Below are 25319 nucleotides of genomic sequence, written 5' to 3' on the forward strand. Positions count from 1 at the left end.
TTGACCAAGAAGGAGGTGATGGGGTGCTACGCCAGATGACCTGGCCTCCACAGTCACCAGACCTGAACCCAATCGAGATGGTTTGGGGTGAGCTGGGCCAACAAGTGCTAAGCATCTCTGGGAACTCCTTCAAGACTGTTGGTAGACCATTTCTGGTGACTATCTCTTGAAGCTCATCAACAGAATGCCAAGAGTGTGCAAAGTAGTAATCAAAGCAAAAGGTGGCTACTTTTACCTAGAATATAAGACATATTTTCAGTTGTTTCACACTTTTTTTGTTAATTATATAATTCCACATGTGTTAATTCATAGTTTTGATGCCTTCAGAGTGAATCTACAATTTTCATAGTCATGAAAATAAAGAAAACTCTTTGAATGAAAAGGTGTGTCCAAACTTTTGGTCTGTACTGTACATGTTTGTCCAGAAAACAAAATAAAACCGTGGGGTGAAAAATAGCAACTTCACCCTGGTTTTCTTTCTGCAATGTTTACTGCAAGGTAAAAATGACATGCTGCCTGTCTTCTTAATGTGTGTTATATTATGGTAATGTCAAGTTTACATACATTTGTTTTTACAATTAAGAAATAAATATGAATACAAATTTGGTTACAGTCGCCATATTGAGATTTTCATTTTTCCATTGATGGAACATTGAGAGGGCTTATTATTTTTGGGAGTAAGCTTGCATTTTTATTATAAACCAAATACCATAACCCAGGATAAGGTAATGAGTTCCAAAAGCACTGGCAAAAAGTAGGAACCAATGATAATAATGTCCAGGGAAGTAGAAGTTAAACACCTTTATTTCCCCAAAAATATAAAAAGACAAAAAGGATGATGAATGATAATAGTAGTACCAACACAAAGGACACTATAAACAAGTGTTTATGGGTGAACCAAAGGGATAAACACCCCTGAGCTAATAAAAATTCATCCTGGTGAAGAGTATAAAGCATAGTCAATACAATGTTAAGTATAAATAATAAGAGCAAAGAATGGAATGCCAAAATGGAAATATAAATAGCTAATGCAGTAAAAGTCCCTATTAGGATGTAATAATATGCATCATGGTAGCCAAGATGGAGACTTCCCCACAAAACACACCAGACAAGTGTTTTAAAAATGCTTTGTCAGGTGACCCCTGAAGAAGTATTTGCGAAACGCGCATCAGGTGTGTTTGGTGTCTGAGGGACTTACTGCATTATTTATTTTAGTTCCCTTTTGGCATGCCATTCTTTGCTTAGAATATGCATACTTATGCTTTATACTCTTCAGTAGGACTATATTTTAGTAGCTCAGGGGCATTTTTCCCTTTGGTTCACCCACTAACACCTGTCTGTAGAGTCCTGTGTGTTGGGACTATTAACAGTCTAAGTTTTAGAGGTACATACAACGTTTTTATGTTTTTTAATTCTATTTTGAGAAAACAAAATAACCCCCCAAAACAACACAGTGGCATTATTTATTTCTTATTTTTGGGGTGGATTTCTCTTAAAGCTCATCAACTGCAACATCTATGGGGTTAACAGGACACGATCGGCAGGTTCAAAGCAGGTTTTCCTACGGTTCACATGTTTCCAGGAGGAATAGCAGAGGAACATACAGTGGGGAAAAAAAGTATTTAGTCAGTCAGCAATAGTGCAAGTTCCACCACTTAAAAAGATGAGAGGCGTCTGTAATTTACATCATAGGTAGACCTCAAATATGGGAGACAAACTGAGAAAAAAAAATCCAGAAAATCACATTGTCTGTTTTTTTTTCATTTTATTTGCATATTATGGTGGAAAATAAGTATTTGGTCAGAAACAAAATTTCATCTCAATACTTTGTGATATATCCTTTGTTGGCAATGACAGAGGTCAAACGTTTTCTGTAAGTCTTCACAAGGTTGCCACACACTGTTGTTGGTATGTTGGCCCATTCCTCCATGCAGATCTCCTCTAGAGCAGTGATGTTTTTGGCTTTTCGCTTGGCAACACGGACTTTCAACTCCCTCCAAAGGTTTTCTATAGGGTTGAGATCTGGAGACTGGCTAGGCCACTCCAGGACCTTGAAATGCTTCTTACGAAGCCACTCCTTCGTTGCCCTGGCGGTGTGCTTTGGATCATTGTCATGTTGAAAGACCCAGCCACGTTTCATCTTCAGTGTCCTTGCTGATGGAAGGAGGTTTGCACTCAAAATCTCACGATACATGGCCCCATTCATTCTTTCATGTACCCGGATCAGTCGTCCTGGCCCCTTTGCAGAGAAACAGCCCCAAAGCATGATGTTACCACCACCATGCTTTACAGTAGGTATGGTGTTTGATGGATGCAACTCAGTATTCTTTTTCCTCCAAACACGACAAGTTGTGTTTCTACCAAACAGTTCCAGTTTGGTTTCATCAGACCATAGGACATTCTCCCAAAAGTCCTCTGGATCATCCAAATGCTCTCTAGCAAACTTCAGACGGGCCCGGACATGTACAGGCTTAAGCAGTGGGACACGTCTGGCACTGCAGGATCTGAGTCCATGGTGGGGTAGTGTGTTACTTATGGTAGGCCTTGTTACATTCGTCCCAGCTCTCTGCAGTTCATTCACTAGGTCCCCCCGCGTGGTTCTGGGATTTTTGCTCACCGTTCTTGTGATCATTCTGACCCCACGGGGTGGGATTTTGCGTGGAGCACCAGATCGAGGAAGATTATCAGTGGTCTTGTATGTCTTCCATTTTCTAATTATTGCTCCCACAGTTGATTTCTTCACTCCAAGCTGGTTGGCTATTGCAGATTCAGTCTTCCCAGCCTGGTGCAGGGCTACAATTTTGTTTCTGGTGTCCTTTGACAGCTCTTTGGTCTTCACCATAGTGGAGTTTGGAGTCAGACTGTTTGAGGGTGTGCACAGGTGTCTTTTTATACTGATAACAAGTTTAAACAGGTGCCATTACTACAGGTAATGAGTGGAGGAAAGAGGAGACTCTTAAAGAAGAAGTTACAGGTCTGTGAGAGCCAGAAATCTTGATTGCTTGTTTCTGACCAAATATTTATTTTCCACCATAATATGCAAATAAAATGAAAAAAAAAACAGACAATGTGATTTTCTGGATTTTTTTTTCTCAGTTTGTCTCCCATAGTTGAGGTCTACCTATGATGTAAATTACAGACGCCTCTCATCTTTTTAAGTGGTGGAACTTGCACTATTGCTGACTGACTAAATACTTTTTTTCCCCACAGTATAAAAGCAGAATACTAAGTATTTAGCAAACCAGACATGTCAGGAGTGGTGATCACTCCTCCATAAGACAGGTCCTCGCTCTTATATGTAGGAGGTAGAAAAGGTCAAAATTACTGGTATCTAAAATTAGGTACAAAAGCCATGTGGTTCTACAGAACTCCCACATCGCACAATTGTGATTTCTCCACTACATCAGAAATTAAAAATATGTCAAAGATCAGTGATTTTCCACTATGGAAACGCCAAAGCACAAAGCATAGAAACCTGCGAGAGCACAAGACATCAGGCAATAGTCTAGTCATTATATAAAATATCATGCATTTCTGTGGCCCTTAAACAAGAACTTGTGGGTGCATCAAGACTTTGACCCCTTAAACAGGCCCTGTAACTTACCCTAAGTATATAATTTTTTTTGTACCCGGTGTGCATGTCGCCATTCTTCTGAATCCGGCTTAGTTTTTCTTTTTTTCCTGCGCCTCGCCGTTCCTGAGATACGGCCTCATCATTATTAATCTTGTTTTGTTATCCAAGTGGGTGTAGACTTCAAAGAACACTCCCATGAGGATGATTTAATGACCCCACCCACTAGGACTAGGATAGTAAGGCCAAATTAAGAAAGATGAAGCCACAGCGTGGCGCAGACATACAGGTAAAACGACGCCAAAGTCAGGAGAATAGCGGCGTTTACACCATGTAAAAAAGAAAACATTTACAGTAAGGGACAGGTCTGCTTTTATAGGTTATTCCCAGGATCAAAAGTGATGTACTTTCCGTCAGATAGGATCTAACCAAGTGATTGCTGGCACCCCCAGCGATCTTGGTAACAGGACTGTGCAGACCCACCATCCCGAATGGAGCAGAGGTGGGAATGCGCAATCTCCGCTCAATTCCTTAGCTACAGGACTGCCAGGGGAGCATTTTAGGATCCTTGTCTTCAGAATCAATTCTTCCAGCCTTTTTATGGCAGTTTTTTTTTCACTGAAATCAAAATGGCTTTGTACAAAAAAAACAAAACAAAACAAAAAAAAATCACAAAGAACGCACAAAATTTGCAAAAAACTAAAAATAAAAAAAATTCGCTTCAGTTACATTTTGTTCCCGCATGAACAAATGAGACTTTTAATGTATTTTTTAAATCTAATTGAACTTTAAGAAAAAAAAAAATGCAAAAAAGAATTGAAAAGATGCATTTTTTGGGGGGAATGAAAAACACTGCAGGTCAAAAAAACGCATAGAAAATTTTTAAAAAAAGGAACGTGTGAGATTTTAGAAATCGCATTAATTTGGATGCTACTATAAAGTGCTGTTAAAAAATACAATGTAGCAAAACTAAGTGTGAACAATCCTTTACTCTGATCTTTCTTTTCTCAGTAGAGAGGAGCAGATGTCTTTCTGCTGTATTCGGTCCCCGTCCTATTTATAGGCTACCAAGGACGCTGCATTTGTTGCCCGGCCGTACTAAGCAGCGCTCAGTCCAGGCTGCAGGGATGTATTATGTCCACTATTTAATCTGAGCGGGTGCACAGTTTGGAGGTTTTTATTGCAGCACGGGGCGCCCCCCAATGAGCACCAAGTTTATCACTACCTGTCTGAATTCTATCTCCATTTTCCTGCTGGAATGATGTAGCCGACGCTGGATGGGTTGAGAGCCCCCGCTTCCACTGCTGAGGCTCTGGTTCACTTGTGAATACTACGTGACGACTCTCAGAGTCCATTGTACCAGAATCTATATTTTCTGAGAAGTTCAGCAAGGACAACCTCTACAAGGAGTTTGCATGTTCTCCCTTTGTTTGCTGTCACCAGATTTTTCCTACCCCATCTAATAACAATGTGATGCCAGGATAGACACCCTAATTCTAGCAATGTGTCACTTATTGGGCTGCTTGCTGTCATTTTGATACAATCACGGTTTTTTCTACTGCAGATCTCTGACTGCTGAGCACCGTATAACCCTGCAGACACCACTGATTGGCAGCTTCACGTGTACATTGGTAGCAAGCTGCCAATCAGTTGTGAGGGCAGGGTTACACAGAGCTCTTGAATATGGAGGACTATATGGCAGCAAGTTTACTGGTCCTTCAATGATAATCTCTTAATGATAAAACTGTGATTATATCAAAATGATAAACAGCCCAGTGAGCGACATCACTGGAATCAGGGTCTCTGTCTCTACATTATGCTGCTCTCAGATTAGGTGGCAAAAACCTGGTGACAGATTCCCTTTAATGCAAATTACAAGCTGCTTTTTAGCAAAAAGCTAGGAGATTTCAGAATTTTGTTTATGGATGACTGAATTTGAGAACTTGATCGTTTTTGAAATCTGCATCATTTCAATTCTTTCATCGTTTTTCCCACTCATCGAAATAAGTAAAAAAAAAAAAATGCTGCAAAAAAAATAAAAAAAGAAGCAACAAACATCTTTGCGGCTTTTTTTGTTAGATAAAACTACCGTATATACTCGAATATAAGTCGAGATTTTCAGCCCAAAAAAATTGGGCTGAAAGTCCCCCTCTCGTCTTATATTCGAGTCATATACAAAGGGGGTCGGAGGGGGAGGGGGGGTGTCAGGTCATACTTACCCGTCCTGACGCTGTGTCTTGAGCCCCCAGCTTCTCCCCGTGCTCTCTCTTCCTGCCTTCAGCGGTCACGTGGTGCCGCTCATTAAAACTCATGAATATGTGCATATTCATGAGTTTTAATGAGCGGTACCACGTGACCGCTGAAGGCAGGAAGAGAGAGCGCGGAGAAGCTGGGGGCTCAAGACACAGCGTCAGGACGGGTAAGTATAGCGATACTCACCAGTCCTGCGTCCATGGCTGCTTGCTGCTGTCTGTCATCGGTCAGTGATTTCAGACAGCAGAGGGCGCGGTGACGTGATTAGTGCGCGCCGCGCCCCCTGCCGTCGAACGTCACTGACTGATGACGTGGCAGATAGCGGTGAGCAGCCATGGACGCAGGACAGGTGAGAATCTGACACCCAGCGACGGAGAGGTGAGTATGTCATTTTTTTTATTTTTACATGCAGCAGCAGCATGGGGGCAGCATATGGGGGAACAATCTATGGAGCTTCTTATGGGGGCAGCATATGGGGGAACAATCTATGGAGCTTCTTATGGGGGCAGCATATGGGGGAATAATCTATGGAGCTTCTAATGGGGCATATATGGGGGAACAATCTATGGAGCTTCTTATGGGGGCAGCATATGGGGGAACAATCTATGGAGCTTGTTATGGGGGCAGCATATGGGGGAACAATCTATGGAGCTTCTTATGGGGGCAGTATATGGGGGAATAATCTATGGAGCTGCTTATGGGGGCAGTATATGGGGGAACAATATGGAGCTTCTAATGGGGACACCATATGGGGGAATAATCTATGGAGCATTTCCCACCCTAGACTTATACTCGAGTCAATAAGTTCTCCCAGTTTTTTGTGGCAAAATTAGGGGGGTGGGCTTATACTCGAGTATATACGGTAACTTTCTTAAACATTTAATGTAGACAAAGCAAACATGCGCGATGCATCATGGTGGATAATGGTGTTGAGCCCTGAATGTCGCCATGACGTGGTTGGATGGCTTTTGTATCCAACAATATGGTAGTTTACTGGCCACATGGCATATTTGTGCACCTGTGCATTAATTTATTACTAAAGGTGTGTGGGTCCTATTTTTTCTTTCTTTTTTTGTGTAAAGCAAACATGTAATCCGCACCCCAAAAAGGGAAAAAAAAAAAAAAAATCAAAATGGGCCAGGAAAAATTTTTTTTTTAACAAAAATGTGGCGTGTGAACATAGACTAAGGGAGTAAAAAAAAAAAGTTGTATAAGCAATTATAATGCAGACCAAAAGGGAAAAAAAAAACAGATGATCAAAAGGCTGGTAGTGGCGGGTTCTCCACATTAGTTGTCTGGGGGTCAAGGACCCTGTAAAATACAAAGCCTGGAGCTTTAATCCAGAGCAAAGGAAACATTATACAGAACATGAACTGAAAATGCAGATGTTGTACTGTGGGAAATATCCCTGCTAAACATGGAGGATTTACAGGCGGCAGGAATCGGGATCACAGCTGACGTCTGTCTCCAGCCTGTCATTTCTAGGGAAGGAAGACCCCTGCCCCGAGGGAGGACACGCTATAGGTTCAGCGTCTGCAGCTGCCACTTTAATGGATTGCATGTAAGGAACGAGATGTGGCCCGCGATCTCGAGCAGGGGCCCCACATGCCGGTTTTGCACTTGGGGCGAAATCCCTGACGGACCCCAGCTCACATCTATAATAATAAATGCCCTAAGCAGCTTCCGGTTGTAACAACTTCCGTCCAGTTGTAACCGGTGACGTCACCGCACACCTCTTTCCATGTTAACCCTCAACACACCACTCCTCCTCAACACACACACTCCTCTCACCTTTCACCATCTCCACTCACTCTTTCACTCCACATATGACCCTTTCTCTCACTCTGTCTCTCATACTCACGCCGTCATCGCCGCTGATCCATGATCCACGACATCTTCCGCCGGCACCATCCTGGATCCAGACGTCCTCCACGCCGGCGACATGTTCTTGCGGCGACGCCATTTTGGATCGGCGAAATCCCGCGATAGTCAAGATGGCGTCGCCGCAAGAACATGTCGCCGGCGTGGAGGACGTTGGGATCCAAAATGGCGTTGGCGAAATCTCGAGATTTCGCCGACGCCATTTTGGATCCCGACGGCATCCACGCCGGGGACATGTTCCTGTGGCGACGCTATTTTGGATCGGCGAAATCCCGCGATACTCAAGATGGCGTCGCCGCAAGAACATGTCGCCGGCGATGACGACGTCGGGATCCAAAATGGCGTCGGCGAAAACTCGCGAGATTCCGCCGACGCCATTTTGGATCCCGATGTCGTCCACGCCGGCAACATGTTCTTCCGGCGACGCCATCTTGAGTATCGCGGGATTTCACGATACTCAAGATGGCGTCGCCGCAAGAACATGTCGCCGGCGTGGACAACGTCTGGATCCAGGATGGCGCCGGCGGAAGAAAATGTCAGGGATCGTGGAGCAGCGGCGATGACGGCGTGAGTATGAGAGACAGAGTGAGAGAAGGGGTCGTATGTGGAGTGAAAGAGTGAGTGGAGATAGTGAAAGGTGAGAGGAGTGTGTGTGTTGAGGGTTAACATGGCAAGAGGTGTGATGCTAACGCATCCTCCCGATGCGATCGCATCGGGCCATAATCTAGTTCACAATAAACACGCATGTAGCAGAGCTGAGACTCTTATGATGTTATGCGTACTACCTCAATCAGACTTTGCTCACATACTGTATATTTACTTGCTAGTCGCATTTTCCTGACTACGATGGAAACTATTTCCTCCCGAATGGACTTCCGGTTGAATTTTCAGCCTGTCAGTCTACAAAGCTGCAGTGTAAAGCATAGGGGATAGACTGAACAGTGTTTTAAGCCTCTAAACCATGGATGTAAAACTCAAATACACAGAGGGCTAAAATTAAAAGCTTGGACAAAGCCTCGGGCTAACCTTGATATTTACAAAAAAAAAATGGCTATAAGGCCGGTTTCACATTAGCGCTTTTTAAGCGCACGCACGGCCGGGGGTAGCTCCGCCCCCGAGCCGGCTCTCTGCCCGGCGTGCCCGCCCCTTGCTTGTAGCGCCGCCTACTAGCGGACAGCGGCGCCTGCGATCGGCGCACCCTATCTTTAGCATAGGGTGCGCAGATCGTGCGCAGGCCGTGCGCTAGTTGCGCTTTGACCTGCGCTGCGCACTTTTGACGGTGCGCCGTGCGCGCCAAAATCCGAAAAGTTCGATTTTGGCGCGCACGGCGCACCGTCAAAAGTGCGCAGCGCAGGTCAAAGCGCAACTAGCGCACGGCCTGCGCACGATCTGCGCACCCTATGCTAAAGATAGGGTGCGCCGATCGCAGGCGCCGCTGTCCGCTAGTAGGCGGCGCTACAAGCAAGGGGCGGGCACGCCGGGCAGAGAGCCGGCTCGGGGGCGGAGCTACCCCCGGCTGTGCGTGCGCTTAAAAAGCGCTAATGTGAAACCGGCCTAATGGAGAATTTTTTTCTTATTAAATATAACAATGAACTTTTTTTTAATACGGAACAAACATAAAGGGGCGCTCCCACAAACAAAGTACATTTTAATTAATAGATCTTAGAATAAAATATTGGAATAATATAATATGTTATGTAAGAGCAGGAAAAAGCAGAAGACCGAATGGCCTAATAAATATATAATAAAAAAGGATTAAAAGAAACATTGAATACAGATACTAAAGTATGATGCACATAAAAGTGCCCCCGAACACAGTATGAGACTCCACAGTGAATTCCTCCACACGCTCTGTATGATTACCCTACTACTACTGTTTTGAACAGCCGACATGTGCCCGCAATAGGCACGAGCGGAATCGTGATCCGCCCGCGCCTATTAACTAGTTAAATCCCACTGTCACACGCTGACAGCGAGCATTTAACTAGAGCTTCTGGCGTGCGGCCGGAAATGATCACATTGCCGACCCCCGTCATGTGATTGCGGGGGGGGGGGGGGGTCAGTGATGCGTTGCCATAACAACCTGAGGTCTCCTAGAGACCTCTATGGTTGTTGATGAGGCATTGCTATGAGCGCCACCCTGTGGTAATTCTACTACATAGAGGTGATCTATGCATCAGAGGCGATCATGCTATGGCAGCTTCTAGCTTCCTATGGAAAAAAAAGTGTTTTACACTTTATTTTATTATTTTATATTTTTAATCATCCCCTTTAGCCACAATCAAAATAAAACAATAATAAAAAATAAAAAAAAAATCATACATAGACATTTGGTATCACCGCTTTCAGAATTGCCGGATCTATCAAAAAAAAAAAAAAAAAAAATGATTAACCCGATCGCTAAATGGCGTAGCAAGAAAAGAAAAAAAAAAAAAACCCGCCAGAATTACTTTTTTTTTTGGTCGCCGCGACATTGCATTAAAAATGCAATAACGGGCGATCAAAAGAACGTATCTGCACAAACGTGGTATCATTAAAAACGTCAGCTCGACATGCAAAAAGTAAGCCCTCACCCGACCTGAGATCACGAAAAATAGAGACGCTATGGATATCGGAAAATGGCACCATTTTTTTTTTTTATTTTTTTATTTTTTTTTAGCAAAAGTTGGAATTTTTTTTCACCACTTAGATAAGAGAGAACCTAGACATGTTTGGTGTCTATGAACTCGTCATGACCTGGAGAATCATAATGGCAGGTCAGTTTTAGCATTTAGTGAACCTAGCCAAAAAGCCAAACAAAAAACAAGTGTGGGATTGCACTTTTTTGCAATTTCACCGCACTTGGAATTTTTTTCCTGTTTTCGAGTACACTACATGGTGAAACCAATGGTGTTGTTCAAAAGTACAACTCGTCCCGCAAAAAATAAGCCCTCACATGGCCATATTGACGGAAAAATAAAAAAGTTATGGCTCTGGAAATAAGGGGAGTGAAAAACGAAAAATAGAAAAAAGTTCCGGTCATTAAGGGTCACCAATCTAATCCAAGAAGAGGTGCGAAACTGGATAAATAAGATTAAAATAGATAAATCTCCGGGTCCAGATGGCATACACCCACGAGAACTAAGTAATATAATAGACAAACCACTATTTCTTATATTTAGAGACTCTATAGCGACGGGGTCTGTTCCACAGGACTGGCGCATAACAAATGTGGTACCAATATTCAAAAAGGGCTCTAAAAGTGAACCTGGAAATTATAGGCCAGTAAGTCTAACCTCTATTGTTGGTAAAATATTTGAAGGGTTTCTGAGGGATGTTATTCTGGATTATCTCAATGAGAATAACTGTTTAACGCCATATCAGCATGGGTTTATGAGAAATCGCTCCTGTCAAACCAATCTAATCAGTTTTATTGAAGAGGTAAGCTATAGACTGGACCAAGGTGAGTCATTGGACGTGGTATATCTTGACTTTTCCAAAGCGTTTGATACCGTGCCACACAAGAGGTTGGTACACAAAATGCGAATGCTGGGTCTGGGGGAAAATGTGTGTAAATGGGTAAGTAACTGGCTTAGTGATAGAAAGCAGAGGGTGGTTATAAATGGTATATTCTCTAACTGGGTCGCTGTGACCAGTGGGGTACCGCAGGGGTCGGTGTTGGGACCTATTCTCTTCAACATATTTATTAACGATCTGATAGAAGGTTTACACAGTAAAATATCGATATTTGCAGATGATACAAAACTATGTAAAGCAGTCAATACAAGAGAAGATAGTATTCTGCTACAGATGGGTCTGGATAAGTTGGGAACTCGGGCCAAAAGGTGGCAGATGCAGTTTAACAATGATAAATGTAAGGTTATACACATGGGAAGAAGGAATCAATATCACCATTACACACTGAACGGTAAACCACTGGGTAAATCTGACATGGAGAAGGACTTGGGGATCCTAGTTAATGATAAACTTACCTAGAGCAGCCAGTGCCAGGCAGTGGCTGTCAAGGCAAACAGGATCATGGGGTGCATTAAAAGAGGTCTGGATACACATGATGAGAGCATTATACTGCCTCTGTACAAATCCCTGGTTAGACCGCACATGGAGTACTGTGTACAGTTTTGGGCACCGGTGCTCAGGAAGGATATAATAGAACTAGAGCGAGTACAAAGGAGGGCAACAGAATTATTATAATAAAGGGGATGGGAGAACTGCAATACCAAAAGAGATTAGCAAAATTAGATTATTTAGTCTCGAAAAAAGACGACCGAGGGGCGATCTAATAACCATGTATAAGTATATAATTGAACAACACAAATCTCTCTCAGAGGATCTGTTTATACCAAGGAAGGTGATGGTCATAAGGGGACATTCTCTGCATCTGGAGGAGAGAAGGTTTTTCCACCAACATAAGAGGATTCTTTACTGTTAGAGCAGTGAGAATCTGGAATTCCCTGCCTGAGGAGGTGGTGATGGCGAACTCAGTCGAGGGGTTCAAGAGAGGCCTGGACGTCTTCCTGCAGCGTAACAATATTGTATCTTACAGTGATTAGGTTCTTTAGAAGGACGTAGATCTGGGGATTTAATCTGATGGATTATAGGCTGAACTGGATGGACAAATGTCTTTTTTCAGCCTTGCTAACTATGTTACTAAGTCTGCAGCCAGATACAAGTTTTAGATTTTTGTTTTGTGTGAGTTTCTCTCCCAGTAATATAGGCTGAATATGAGCTCTGTGTGTAGTCTAGGTGCTGCTGTCTCTACTTGCTTTATGTTTTAGCAAAGCTTCTATCCTGTATTTATTTCCTCTCTGCTTTCTTGCTCTCCATAAGACCTTAGATGCTTTCTATCCACTGCAGATCTGTGTACAACCTCTTCCCTCCAGCTATCACCAACACTGAAAAATTGCAACTTTGCGTCCTGATCCAAGTTTCAGATATTTGCCTTGTGGGAGTTTCTCTCCCAGAAATATAGGCTGAATTTGAGCTCTTTGTGGTGTATTCAAGGTGCTGCAGTCTTCACTTGCTTTCATGCTTTAACACAGCTTCTATTCTGTACTTATTCATCTCCATAGGCTTTCTTCCTTGCCTATAGTCCATTTTCTCTGCTCTCCGTAAGAATTTCCTTTATCCATTGCAGATGTGCGTACTGTTAGAATCTGCTCAGTTTGTGGCTATCCGCCATTTTCCTGTAGTGTTCTGGCTGCTGGTCTTTTTCCCCTAGTGCTGGGTTTGCCTTTGGTCAGGTAATTGTATCACCCTTTATTAACCTGCACCTGTCTCCCATTCCTTGCTGGACAACAGTGTTAATCCACTTGAAGTCTGGCTTGGAGCCTTGCTTTGCTTTCTGTGTGTTTAATTAGTGCAGTTCTGGGACCTCTGGTTCTACTAGTCTTAGGTTCTGTTTTCAGTTTGCTTCTGAAGCCTTCTTTGTGTTTTCTGTTGGGAGGTGACGCATATTTGTACCCAGTCCTTATATCTTTCAGGGACCCCCTTCCCACTATCTATAGGTCTTTGCTTGAGATTAACCTAGGATCCTCGGTGGGTCTATTCACAAAGAATGGGTCGCCCACTCCATCGTAGGGCATCAGCCAAGCCGCAGTGCAGGGTCAGTTTTCCCCCTCCTACCCTAGTCCTGTGCTGCAGAACCGTAACATGTACAACCCTTCCCTCCAGCTATCACTAACACAGAAAAGCACAGAGCTAGTCAAAAAGCCTAGAGTCTGAAGCAACAACTTGGTAGGAAAACTTTCATGAAGACTATTTGGAAAGTTGCTTAACTTTGCATTTAAAAAGCAAATGAATAACAAAAGAAATGTAAAAACCAAGGTTTGCCCATCGATGCCACGCTTTGCCATTTACGTACTTACCTTGGAATTTGGGAATCCTGAACCTGAATGACGGAGGCGCTAACGTCTTTTTGACCGGGAATTGGGGGAACATCAGCCCCATAAGTGACAGCAAATGTTTTGTAGTTCACATCTCCTGGGTTCGGCTTGGCTCTGCTTTCCCAGGACGGTCGTACATATTCATATAGCCCCTGAAAATAAAGAATCAACTTTTTTTTTTGCAACAGGTTGTAAAGTGGAGCTCTATTAATGTGTTATTTGGAGTCTAAAAAAAGCCCCGGTGGCTGTTGTGAGAACTGCAAGATTTTTATTTTTTTTAGTTTTTAATGAAGATTCTGATATAGAAATAAAAATCTGTCATAAAAATATTTTGCATTATGTAAGGCTAGTACATTATAATGGCGAATCCTCTGGGCTATTATACTTATAGAACCCAAAAATATTGTTTCACTTGGGTAAAGGCTGCAAGGAAGAGAGAAAGAGGAGCTACTATTAAAGGACAGTATTGACTGGGCAAGTGATGGCACACAGTATAGGGTATGCCACCGCCTGATGGTGTCCGATGTTTGGGACTGCCGTAGGATGGTGCCCTAGCACTGCTTTAAACACACAGTTTTCCCCCTTTCTGTTCTTGACAAGATGTTTTCAATTGTACTATTTTTTTTTTTTTTTTTTTTTTTTTAGTAAATATGACTTTTTGATTACTTTATATCCCACTTTTCTGTAGAGGAGATGAAGAAAAAACCCTCAATATTGTATTTTGTCATAAGTTTACATTTTATTTTAAACCATATTGATCACTCCCCTCCAGAGACTTGAACACTTGATCCTTTGATATCATAGATAACACCCTGCACTACTTCTGAAGTAGAGCATTATCTACTCTGCCAGTGGAGCCAATGAAGTGACAGCAGGAGAGGTCTCCCACTGTCACACTTCTTACATGCAGTGGTCTTCATTGAGCATTGCATGTAAGGAGTCACTGACAGCGCTCAATCACCTCTGCTATATAATTGCTAGCAGAGGGTAGACACTGGCAGCCCTCTGATCATCATCCCAGGGTGAATGTGCCCTTCACATCATAATGGAAAATGGCACGTGAAGAGGCAGTGATGTGATATAAAGCAGATAAGTAATGGCATAACATAAGTCATACTCGATTGTTTACGGAGATGGAAATACCCCTTTAAAAGCGTATTCGTTTTGCTACACAGTATACAGTATAATTCAAGGAAATCTCTCCTTTACCTCTTTTCCACCATCTCGGCCAAATCCACTTTCTTTATAGCCTCCAAACCCAGCTGCTGCATCAAACATGTTGTGTCCATTCACCCACACAGTGCCAGCCTTGATGCTGAAAGTACAAAAAGGAATTTACCAACGATACAGTATAAGATTGTATAAGAGGCAGAAACACCAAGAGTGAGCCACAGGCTTCAATACTATGTGGAGTATAAGAGACACAAACACTAAGATTGAGCCACAGGCTTCAATACTATGTGGAGAGACGCTGCCATCAGAGGTGACTGGCATCGGCTCACTTCCCTTTGTCTTTGAATAAATGTACTGGGGACTCAGGAGAGACAATTGTTGGCTGACCAAACATTTGGCCCACCATGCCCCTGCGCTCCATTTATTTTGTAAGGAGCTGCCGAGAGCTGATCTTCGCTTTTACTGGTAGCCTCAGAGAAAGTATGGAGTGCTGGATTGGGTGTCCGACCTGCAGCTCCATTTTGTAGCAGGAAAAAAATATTCCCTTTCTGCAAGCAGTCAGACCCCCACCTAATCGAACAACCCCTTTAAGGCCAGATAGGTCTCTATATTAGCAATGAGTGAACCTACTTGGATAAGGTGTTATCTGAGCATGCACAGGTGCTAACCGAGTGTCTTCAGCGCGCTTGAAAAATATGTCTGAGTTCCTGCACCTGCATTGTCTCACGGCTGATCAAGAGGCACAGCACATGTAGGGATTATCTGTTTGTTAGACAATCCCTGCATGTGTTGCAGTTGTCGAACAGTCACGAGACATGCAGCCGCGGGGACTTGGACATATTATTCGAGCACGCCGAAGACACTCTGTTATCACCCAAGAATGCTCAGATAACACCTTATCCCAGCACGTTCGCTTATCACTACTCCATATCTCCGCACAATAATGGCGAATACAGGGCATGTCATTTGGGTATAGAATTTATTTTTATTACTTGTAGCTTATTAAGAAAAAAAGGAAACAAAGAAGGGGAAACGATTAAAAAAGGGGTAAATCTGGAGGCTTCAAATACAGAATTACTCACCTCAATGCTACCTCCAAGGCGAGAGGTAGGTTATCTGTCCACACGCTTGCTGCCAATCCATATGGGGTGTTGTTCCCCAGGGAAATGGCTTCTTTAGCTGTGCGGAAAGACATGGCGACCAAGACGGGTCCGAAAATCTGGTAAAGAAAAAAAAATAAGTCTGTAATATATATTATATTGTGTGTACATTATACCGTATTTTTCTGACTATAAGACTGAATTTTCCTCCCAAAATGGGGAGTGCGTCTTATAGTCCGGATGTACCAGCTCTGGCTGTGGTGGAGAGGTGGGGGGGGGAGCGGCATCGGCGGAGCAGCCGGTCACAGAGGCAGGAGCCAGCAGCTCCGGCTAACTCCTGTGCCTACTGCTAAAATGAAATGAATATGCACTGCATTCCACGCCCATGGGCGTGGAGTGAAATGAATATTCTTTTTTTTTTTGGCATCCTGGTATGATTGGCCCCATCCCGTTCCTGGTATGATTTGCCCCATCTGAAAAGATTTAAGAAAAAAAAACAAAAACACATTACACTTACCTTACTCCGCTCCCTCGCAGTTGCCAGCAGATGATTAATGCCTGTAAACAGCACATGGCAGGGACGTCATGCGCTGCTCACAAGCAGAGCACAGCTACCATAATACTCAACTGAATATTCAAAATACTCAATGAATATTCAGAATTTTCATTTCTCTTAAGTGTCGGCACACGTGACCGCCGGTAGCAGCAGGAAGGCTCCGTCTGACACTGCGCGCTACTGAAGAGCAATGAATAATCGCTGCTCTCTGCGATGAACAGTCCCGGAGAGTATTCTGGCAGTTGTGCTCTGCTTGTGAGCAGCGCATGACGTCCCTGGCAATGGAGCAGGACACTGCAAGGGAGCGGAGGAAGGCAAGTGTAATGGTTTGCTTTTTTTAATCTTTTCTGATGGGACCAGGCATACCAGGATGGGGGTGGGGCCAATCATACCAGAATAAGAATGGGACCAGGCATAACAGGAATGGGATGGGGCTAATCATACCAGGATAAGAATGGGGACATGCATACCAGGACTGGGATGGGGGCCATGCATACCAGGACTGGGTTGGGGCCAATCATACCAGGAAAAGGATGGGGCCATGCATATCAGGACTGGGATGGGGCCAATCATACTAGGATAAGGATGGGGCCATGCATATCAGGACTGGGATGTGGCCAATCATACTAGGATAAGGCTGGGGCCATGCATACCAGTATAGGGATGAGGGCGATCATTCCTGCCAGGTTAAGAATGAGGGGGACCAGTCCTACCAGGATAGGGATGAGGGGGACCATTCCTACCAGGATAGGGATGAGGGGCCATGTGTACCAGGATAGGGGATATTAAGTAGAGAATTGACCACATTTTTTGCTTCAATTTTCCCCCCACCCCAATTTCCTCCTCTAAAACCTAGGTGCGCCTTATGGTCCGGTGCGTTTTATAGGCGAAAAATACGGGTATATATATGGAATGGACATGGTAGCAATATATAAGGGAGATAACTTCTTGTAAACTATGAGTAGTTACTTTCTTACCTCTTCTCGGACACAGCGAGAGGTGGTATCCACACCGGTGATCAGGGTTGGCAGGTAGTACAATCCTTTCTTAGGGAGAGGTCCTGGAGCTTGGAAAATCTAAAAAGGGACAGACAGAAGATACACACTGATGTCTGAATGAGGTCTAAAAGACTAGAGGTCTTAAAAGGAGTTGTCCAGACTTGCGCATACTGTGCATGCTGTGAAGATTCACAAGTCAGGATTCTCCAGTGCCAGCACTGGAAGTGGGTGGTCTTGTGACTTGAATTCTTCAGGTCACATTATGACTAGACATATGTGACCTCACTCAATTCACTTGTGTTGCGCGAGGTCGTGCACATCTAGTCGCGATTTGTGACCGCACGTCTGCAAATAGCATAGTTGTGGTCAAGTGCACTCCCGCTCATGGCAAATGTAGACAGCACGCACAATGTGCGCAGTCAGGATTAACAAATCTACAGTCACAGAGTTGAACCCTAATCTTAAGCCTGAACAACCCCTTTAATAACTAATTTCTACATTACGTTTCATTACAAGGTTATAGGGTTTCTGAATATTTTTTGGAGAGCGTGCAAGGAGACGTGAAACTACCGGCTGCTGGAAGTGGAGGAAGGTTTTCACTCTGCATTTAAACAGCATATCCCCCCACAGTCATAGACAGCAATAATAGAGTTTATGACTCCATCGGGTGTGGGTAATCCATTTGAATTCTATTGTTTATGGATTCAAATTGACCTCTGGACACTGCATAAAAACTGTGTGAACAGGTCCTAAGGTATAATACAGAATTTTATACATTCGCATATACTACTGATTTACAAAAAAATGTATCAAATAAATATATTGATAGCCATGTTTTAATATAACTGTGCAAAAAAAAAAAAAACCTTATAAATGTAAAAAAATGTAATGGAGTATGCCACCAGGTTTTTTACTATGTTATCGGAGAGCAGCTCACAGAGACACAGACCCCGATTCCAGTGATGTGTCACTTGCTACGTAGCTTGCTGACAATTTAATACCAATCCTGTTTTCTCAGCTGCAGGACTCAAATGCTGAGCCCTATATAACTCCACCCACACCACCGATTGGCAGCTTCCTGCATACACTGACAACAAGCTGCCAATCAGTGGTGGGGCAGGGTTATAAAGAGCTGCAGTACTAGGTGGCACGAGACACCTAATCCTGTAATGATAATCTACTGCTGATAAAACATTGATTGTATAGAAACAGCAATTAATAGTCCAGTAAGTGACACGTTGCTGGAATCAGGGTCTCTACCCCTACATGATGCTGATCTCAGATTACATAGTAAACACCTGATAATAGATTTCCTAAGTACAATAAAAAAAGTCTTGAAGTACTACAAGTCTCAAGAATGTTGGAAGCACCCATCATAAGCTTCTCATTCATACTACGCTACGGTCATTTAACGTTCGACCTTTCGGACAGTAAGGCCATATTCACATGATAGGATCCACCTACAGATAGACTGGAATGGTCCAGGCCTAATCCACAAAAACGGACCAGAATAAGACGTGCGCAGAGTTTGAGCTGAGCGTGAATAATACCATAACATGGTAATGGGACAAAGGAAAAGGTTTCCAAAATTAGACAATCCCTTGAAGTTTTACCATTTACAACATGCCCTCCCTTTTCAGTGCTGCCGCTCACCTCTGCCCCTTCTGAACGAGCCTCCTCCACAAATTCACCGATTGTCTTCTTCTGGCTTTCGTCCACCAGGGCTCCCATGTCGATGCATTTATCTAAACTGTCCCCGACCCTCAGGTGGGACATCCTCTGCTTGAGTCTGCGGATCAGATCTTCAGCAATAGATTCCTGCATGAGAAGCCGGGACCCCGCACTGCAAACCTGGAGGAAGAGAAGGAAATCAACTAGACCTGATACTACCCAGAGGACCGCCTAACCCACGTATATGCATCCGGTCAGTTATTTTATGCCCAAGCTGGACACATCTAATAATAAAAGATATGCACCAGCTCCAGGAATAATGCGGTGCAACAACTGAAGCGCAAAGAAAACTATGGATGACAGTACCTACGGAAACAAGGCCTTAACGAAAGGTGAGAAATGTCTGATTGCTGGGACCCCCCACCTGATTTCCTGGACAGGGGTCTTTATGTCTAATAACGTGCAGTAAAAAAATATTAAAAATAACGTTTATTCTCATCATCAAAAATGGTTAAAAAAAATAGCTTGGAAATTCTTTGCAATTTACATGTTATTAAAAACGCTCTCCGTTCCAAAGAACAGGGGACTATTCAGTATTCTGGTTTATTGCTCGCTGCCTAGGTCCCTGGAGGACTATGAGCAGCACTTACAGCACCTTTCGCTGCTTTGAATCCATCCTCCTCTGCTTGGAGCATTGGACATTGCACATTTCAGGCAAGGATGCCGAATTGTCAATCAAGCAGGAAGCCGAAAAGCGCATCAACTGTCCTAAACAGTCGGTGCGCATTCCAGCCCTGGAAAAAGATGCTGAGAAAATCCCTTTAAATAGAGGGGCAGCCGAGCAGGCTCTACACCGCTTCATTCAATGTTAATGGGGTTGATGGAAACAGACGTCCAGGTAGTGAGATTACATGACATGAGTGGGAAGTGGACTTCCCCACTGCAAGCATACAGTGCAGCCTAATATTTGGGAGGGTCAAGAAAAAAGTAGGGGCCCGGCTGAGAGATCTAAAGAGGCGAGAATCAAGTGCAAAAATTGGAAGAATTCCAATGATACAGCTCTTTTTTCTATTGTACAGCACACTGGCTTGTCCTCTGTGTACTAAACCGCTCTGGTATGTAGGCTGGGGCCAGTAACCTTAGAGATAAAAAGCCACATAGCTGACTGTTCCTACCGCTCCTGAAATGAGACAGCCGTGGGAAGGTTTCATGTGGTTTTTCAGTTGCATAAAACCCTTGTCCCAATTCATGCAGTTGTAAAAAAAACAAAAACAAAAGTTATGTAATTTAATAGACTTTGTGTATTCACTCCTTGATGAATTTCAACATCTCTAGCCACCAAATTGAAACTTTTCAGAACATGGAAATCACTGCATGCGTGACCATTACATGAGCAGAGCAGATATTACCTCTCAGAAAGCTTATCAGTCTAAGTAAAGAGAACCCGCTAATATAAATTCTCACAGTTGAAGCTCCATGGAAAAAAAAAAAAATATTCAAATTAGTTGTCCCCTACCTACTCTCTAAGTCAATGTCTAACTAATAGAAGAACCTTGAAACAGCTGTTTCAGACTTGTTTCCTCTCATCAGCACAACAAAGAGCAAGAACCCAGAAACAGATGATTGTATCTTCCTTCTGGAGGAAAGGCTGTCTTGGCTAAAATCCTTAGGGTCATACATTGACTTGTCAGCTAATTATGTCCAGCGGTGACATGAGAGAGACAAGTCACCTTCTTTTTGGCGGAGATCTAATTTGCATAGTCTGAAAATAAACTGTGAAAGTTCCCATTCAATGACTGTAAGTAGAGATGCTGAAAAGAGGGATTTTTGGTACTTACCGTAAAATCTCTTTCTTGGAGCCTTCATTGGGGGACACAGGTTACCATGGGTGTATGCTGCTGTCGCTAGGATGCCCTCGTTGATGTGAAAGGCAGAAATTACCTTTCGCAGAAAAGGAACAGTTTGGAGGACCACCTTATCCTGGAGCAGAATCAGGAAAGGAGGATGGCAGGGCAATGCTGCCAACTCAGAGACCCTCCTAATAGAGGTGATGGCGTTCAGGAAGGCCACCTTCCATGAAAGGAGGGAAAAGGAAATATCCTGAATTGGCTCAAAAGGCGCACGCTAGAGGGCGCCCAGGACAAGATTGAGATCCCATGGATCAACCGGAGGATGTTAAGGAGGCGCTAGGTGAGCGACGCCCTGAAGAAAGGTCTTCACCTGGGGAAGAGAAGCCAGATCCCTTTGGAAGAAAATAGACAGAGCGGACACTTGACCCTTTAAAGGGAATCTGTCACCCTTTTTTTGGCCTATGAGCTGCCAGCGCTGACATCAGGGGCTTATCTACAGCAATCTGTAATGCTGTAGATAAGCCCCCGATGTAACCTAAAAGATAAGAAAAAAAGAGTTAGATTAGACTCACCCCGGCGTCCGATCCGATGGGTGTCGCCGACTGGTCCAGCGCCTCCCATCTTGATCCGATGCTGTCCTCTTCTTTCCTTCCTAGCGTGGCTCCGTCACAGGCACACTGCCCTGCCCTGTTGAGGGCAGAGCAGAATACTGCAGTGCGCAGGCGCCGGACCTCTCCTGGCGCCTGCACACTGCAAGACTCTGCTCTGCCCTCAAAAGGGCAGAGCAGTGCGCCTGCACAGGAGCCACGCTAGGAAGGAAAGAAGAGGACGGCATCGTATAAAGATGGGAGGCGCGGCGAATAGCAATAATGTTGCTGTTTGCTCTTGTGGAACACGCAGCCGCATCCAAGGAGGCATTCAAGAGGTATTTACCCGCATGGGCAATCTGGTCGGCTAAATCCACTAGCTCCTCTGTAGGAGTCGCCATGATACCCCGGCGAAGTATCTTGACCCAGGCAGATATGGCTTTCACCACCCAAGTGGAGGCTAAATTAGGGCAGAGAGAAGCGCCAGACGCCTCAAAGGCCGATTTGGTTTAAGTCTAAATCTGTCTGTCCGTAGCGTCCTTGAGAGACGTCGCATCAGGAATGGACAGAACTGTTTGTGAGGATAAGCGTGAGACCGGCGGATCCACCTTAGGGGATTCTGACCATTTGCTGACAAGGTCTGAACTAAATGGATATAGAATGTCCAGTTTTCTTCCCGGGAAACGTTTGTCGGGATGTTCCCAAGTGTCTAGAGCTAGTAGCCTCAACTGTTTGTGATTGGGAAAAGGTCTAGAGGGATGTTTCACCCATTTGAATGAAACGGAGTCGTCCTGAGCAGCCGCATCTTCCTCTTTTAGTTCGAGGGTTTGAACAATAGCCGAAATAAGGCTATCTACTATGTCCTGCGTCCCAGAAGCCTGATCCACATCAGAGTCAGACTCAGACTGAGAAGCTACATCCGACCTGACGTCCGCCTCCGAGGAGGGGAAACGGGTAGAGAGGGGCATTCTAGATGCTGCAGAAGGGCCCGGTGAACTTGATGAGGAGCTAGACAGAGTCCGCTTCCTAGATCTTCTTCCTGATCTGTCCCTGTGAAGGTCGTGGTCAGTTGTGTGCAAATCACCGTGGGAGGCGTTCAGAGCACTGGTGGCAGCATATAGAGGCGGCATACGTTCCAGGACCTGTACCAGGGACAGGGATATTTTAGTCAGGTCTGAGACCGACTGAGACATGGCAATAGCCCACTCCAGAGGGGGGGTGCTCTCATCCCGGGCATTAATGTCTCCTGAGGGGCAGACATGGTGGAAGGACTGCAGGGCGGGCAGAAGGGCGACAGCTGGCCTGAAGCCCACTTTCTCTTACAGTGGGAACAGGCGTAGTGAATCACCGTAGGATTGAAACCAGAGGCCCTTGCGGGGTTGGGCATAGGTAGAGCCTGTGCAAGACTGCAGTAGGATGCTATGAAGCCGATACTGCTGAGTGAAGTTATGAAGAAGTAAAGTGGCCAGGTGAAGGGAGAGGGCAGATCCTACCAGATACCCAACGATTATGCAGCAGCAGAGCGCAGGTAGCTGTGTCCCCCATTGAAGACCGTAGAGATATGTGCACACCAGATCACTGAGGACGCTGCAGGAGGAGGGTTGTAAAAGACTCCCTGTAAATGGCCTGTTGGTCCGGGCACGCAGAAAAGGGGGCGTGCCCGATCGTAGAAAATGAAACCTGCGTCCTGATAGCCTGACACGCCTGAGGGAGTGTGTCCAGCTTGAAAATGGGCTCAATGCCAGCGCTGGGATAAACACGCAGGTAAGGGGGCGTGAAGCGAAATGAAAGCGGTGAGGCGATTAGCTGGCCCGGCGAAGGGGACGTGACCGGCACTAAGGACATGCTGATGATGTGTGCTGGGACTGAATGCACCAAGCGGGGGGGGCGTGTCCGGCAACTGAGAGGAGCGGACAGATAGGAGGAATGCCGGGGGTGTGTGGCCTAGACGGAGAACAGCCTAGGCAAGAAGAAGGCCTGTAAAATGTCAGGGACCGTGCGCTCGGAGGAAAAAAGCGCAAAATTTGAAAACTAGAAGGGGGCATACTACCTGCTATGCGAGTCCGGCTCCTCTTCCTAGATAAGGATCGCATCAGGAGCCCTCGGGAGAGAGGTGCTGGGAATGAAGATCCTCCTTCTCGCACCGTCTCCGGACGGTGGAGAAGACGTCGTCAATCTCTTATGAGAAGGGGGGAGGCCACCGTAGGTGACCACCTTCTTCCTCTCAGCCCTCTCTAAGGAGAGGGGGTGAGAAGGGGAAAAGGCAAGGACTGGTCACCCTGAAGCACCCCTAAGGGTGACAGGGGACAAAGTCCTGCCAGCGGGTCCGAGAGTGGGCAATGTGGGTGACACCACACTGCTCTCTCGGCCACATAAATGTGGGAAAACAGGGTGAGAAGTTGCACCTTGTTACCCGAAGAGATGAATCTTAAAAAAAAAAAAAAAGGGAAAAGGATTAATAAACATACACAGAGACCTGTGAAGGAAGAAACACTGCAGATCTGGTGTTAGATCCAGGTCCGCCTCCTACAGCAAAAACTGAGTTGCCTTGTGCCTGTCGGTAGGTGTATACTGCTGAGGAGGAACTATTTTTCTCTAATTTGCATAGTGTCAGCCTCCTAGCGACAGCAGAATATACCCATGGTAACCTGTGTCCCCCAATTAAGCGAGAATTAAATGCCATTAATATGCAATACAAAAACCCGAGAGGTATTCATGAAAAGTCTCATACAGATCTTGAATATGGTGGAAATTAACTTTTAAAGGTGGTGTGGGGGTACATATAGTAATCTGCCATAATTGAAAAGGGGAACGATAAAAGCAGAGACAAGGACACTTTCTGTTTCTACATAGAGCAGATAAAAGAGAAGAAGGTAATGAGCAATTGTAAGTACACAGTGCTGCATAATATGGTGACTGCAAAATATTAAGATAAAAACAGCCCCCTATATACAGTGTGAGCCCCCACATAGCCCCTTACATACAGCCTGAGCCGCCACATAGCCCCTATATACAGCCTGAGTCCACACACAGCCTCGGATATATAGAGCATGAGCCGCCACACGGCCTCCTATATAAAGTGTGAGCCCCCACACAGCCTCCTATATACAATATGAGCCCCCACATAGAATCCTACATACATGTAAATATTCCATACACATAAAAAAACAAACAAACTCAACTCGCTCCCATTCTCCCAGCACTCTGCTCCGGTGCACTGACTTTCTGCACAGCAGACGTGATGGAATGATGTTCTGCTCCCCGAGCTACTTAGTTATCACTTTTTGAGTCCTGGTCTCCATCATGCTGGAAAAAAGCTTTGTCATTCCCACATTGCTCCTGGATAATTGGAGAAGTTGCTCTTAGACGATGTTTAGATCCCATGTTTTATTCCTGGCCATGTTCTTAGGCAACAGTTTGAGCGATTGCCTGCATGGATGAGAAACCCCCATGCTTGAATGGTCTCAGGAGGCTTTACTGTTGGTATGACCTATGACTCATGGTAACGCTCACCTTTTCTTCTCTCGACATTCTTCTAGATGTCTCAAACAGTCTGAAAGAAACTTCACCAGATAAATAACTTTAGCCCAGCTCCTATCACTGCAAAATGTCAGTCTGTTCTTGATGTTTTTCTTGGAGAGAAGAGTTTTTTGCTACCCTTTTTGATACCTGGCCACCGTCCAAAAGCTTTCGCCTCATAGTGAAATCTGCCTGCTGCCATTCCAGAGCAAGTTTTGTAATGGAATGGAACCGATACCATAGACAATTTTTTTTTTTTAAAGAAACGGTTTTAGAGC

General features: G+C 44.6%; 1 protein-coding gene across 2 annotated transcripts in view; it reads right to left on the minus strand.

The window, feature by feature from the left end:
- Positions 1 to 25319, minus strand: part of ALDH16A1 (aldehyde dehydrogenase 16 family member A1) — a 124825-nt gene that overhangs the window by 66425 nt on the left and 33081 nt on the right. For both annotated transcript variants that reach the window (XR_012231328.1, XM_073570994.1), the window contains exons 8-12: positions 19068 to 19265; positions 17394 to 17492; positions 15843 to 15979; positions 14797 to 14902; positions 13570 to 13739 (exon numbers count right to left, since the gene is read on the minus strand). Coding sequence is in view for 1 of the 2 variants with exons in the window: in XM_073570994.1 (XP_073427095.1) it covers positions 13570 to 13739; positions 14797 to 14902; positions 15843 to 15979; positions 17394 to 17492; positions 19068 to 19265 (710 nt within the window). In the remaining variant the exon portion in view is untranslated. The remainder of the gene's footprint in view (positions 1 to 13569; positions 13740 to 14796; positions 14903 to 15842; positions 15980 to 17393; positions 17493 to 19067; positions 19266 to 25319) is intronic.

The sequence above is a fragment of the Dendrobates tinctorius genome, unplaced genomic scaffold (assembly GCF_039654945.1).
Source record: "Dendrobates tinctorius isolate UK_male_01 unplaced genomic scaffold, ASM3965494v1 ptg000028l, whole genome shotgun sequence".
Classification (NCBI taxonomy): Eukaryota; Metazoa; Chordata; class Amphibia; order Anura; family Dendrobatidae; genus Dendrobates; species Dendrobates tinctorius.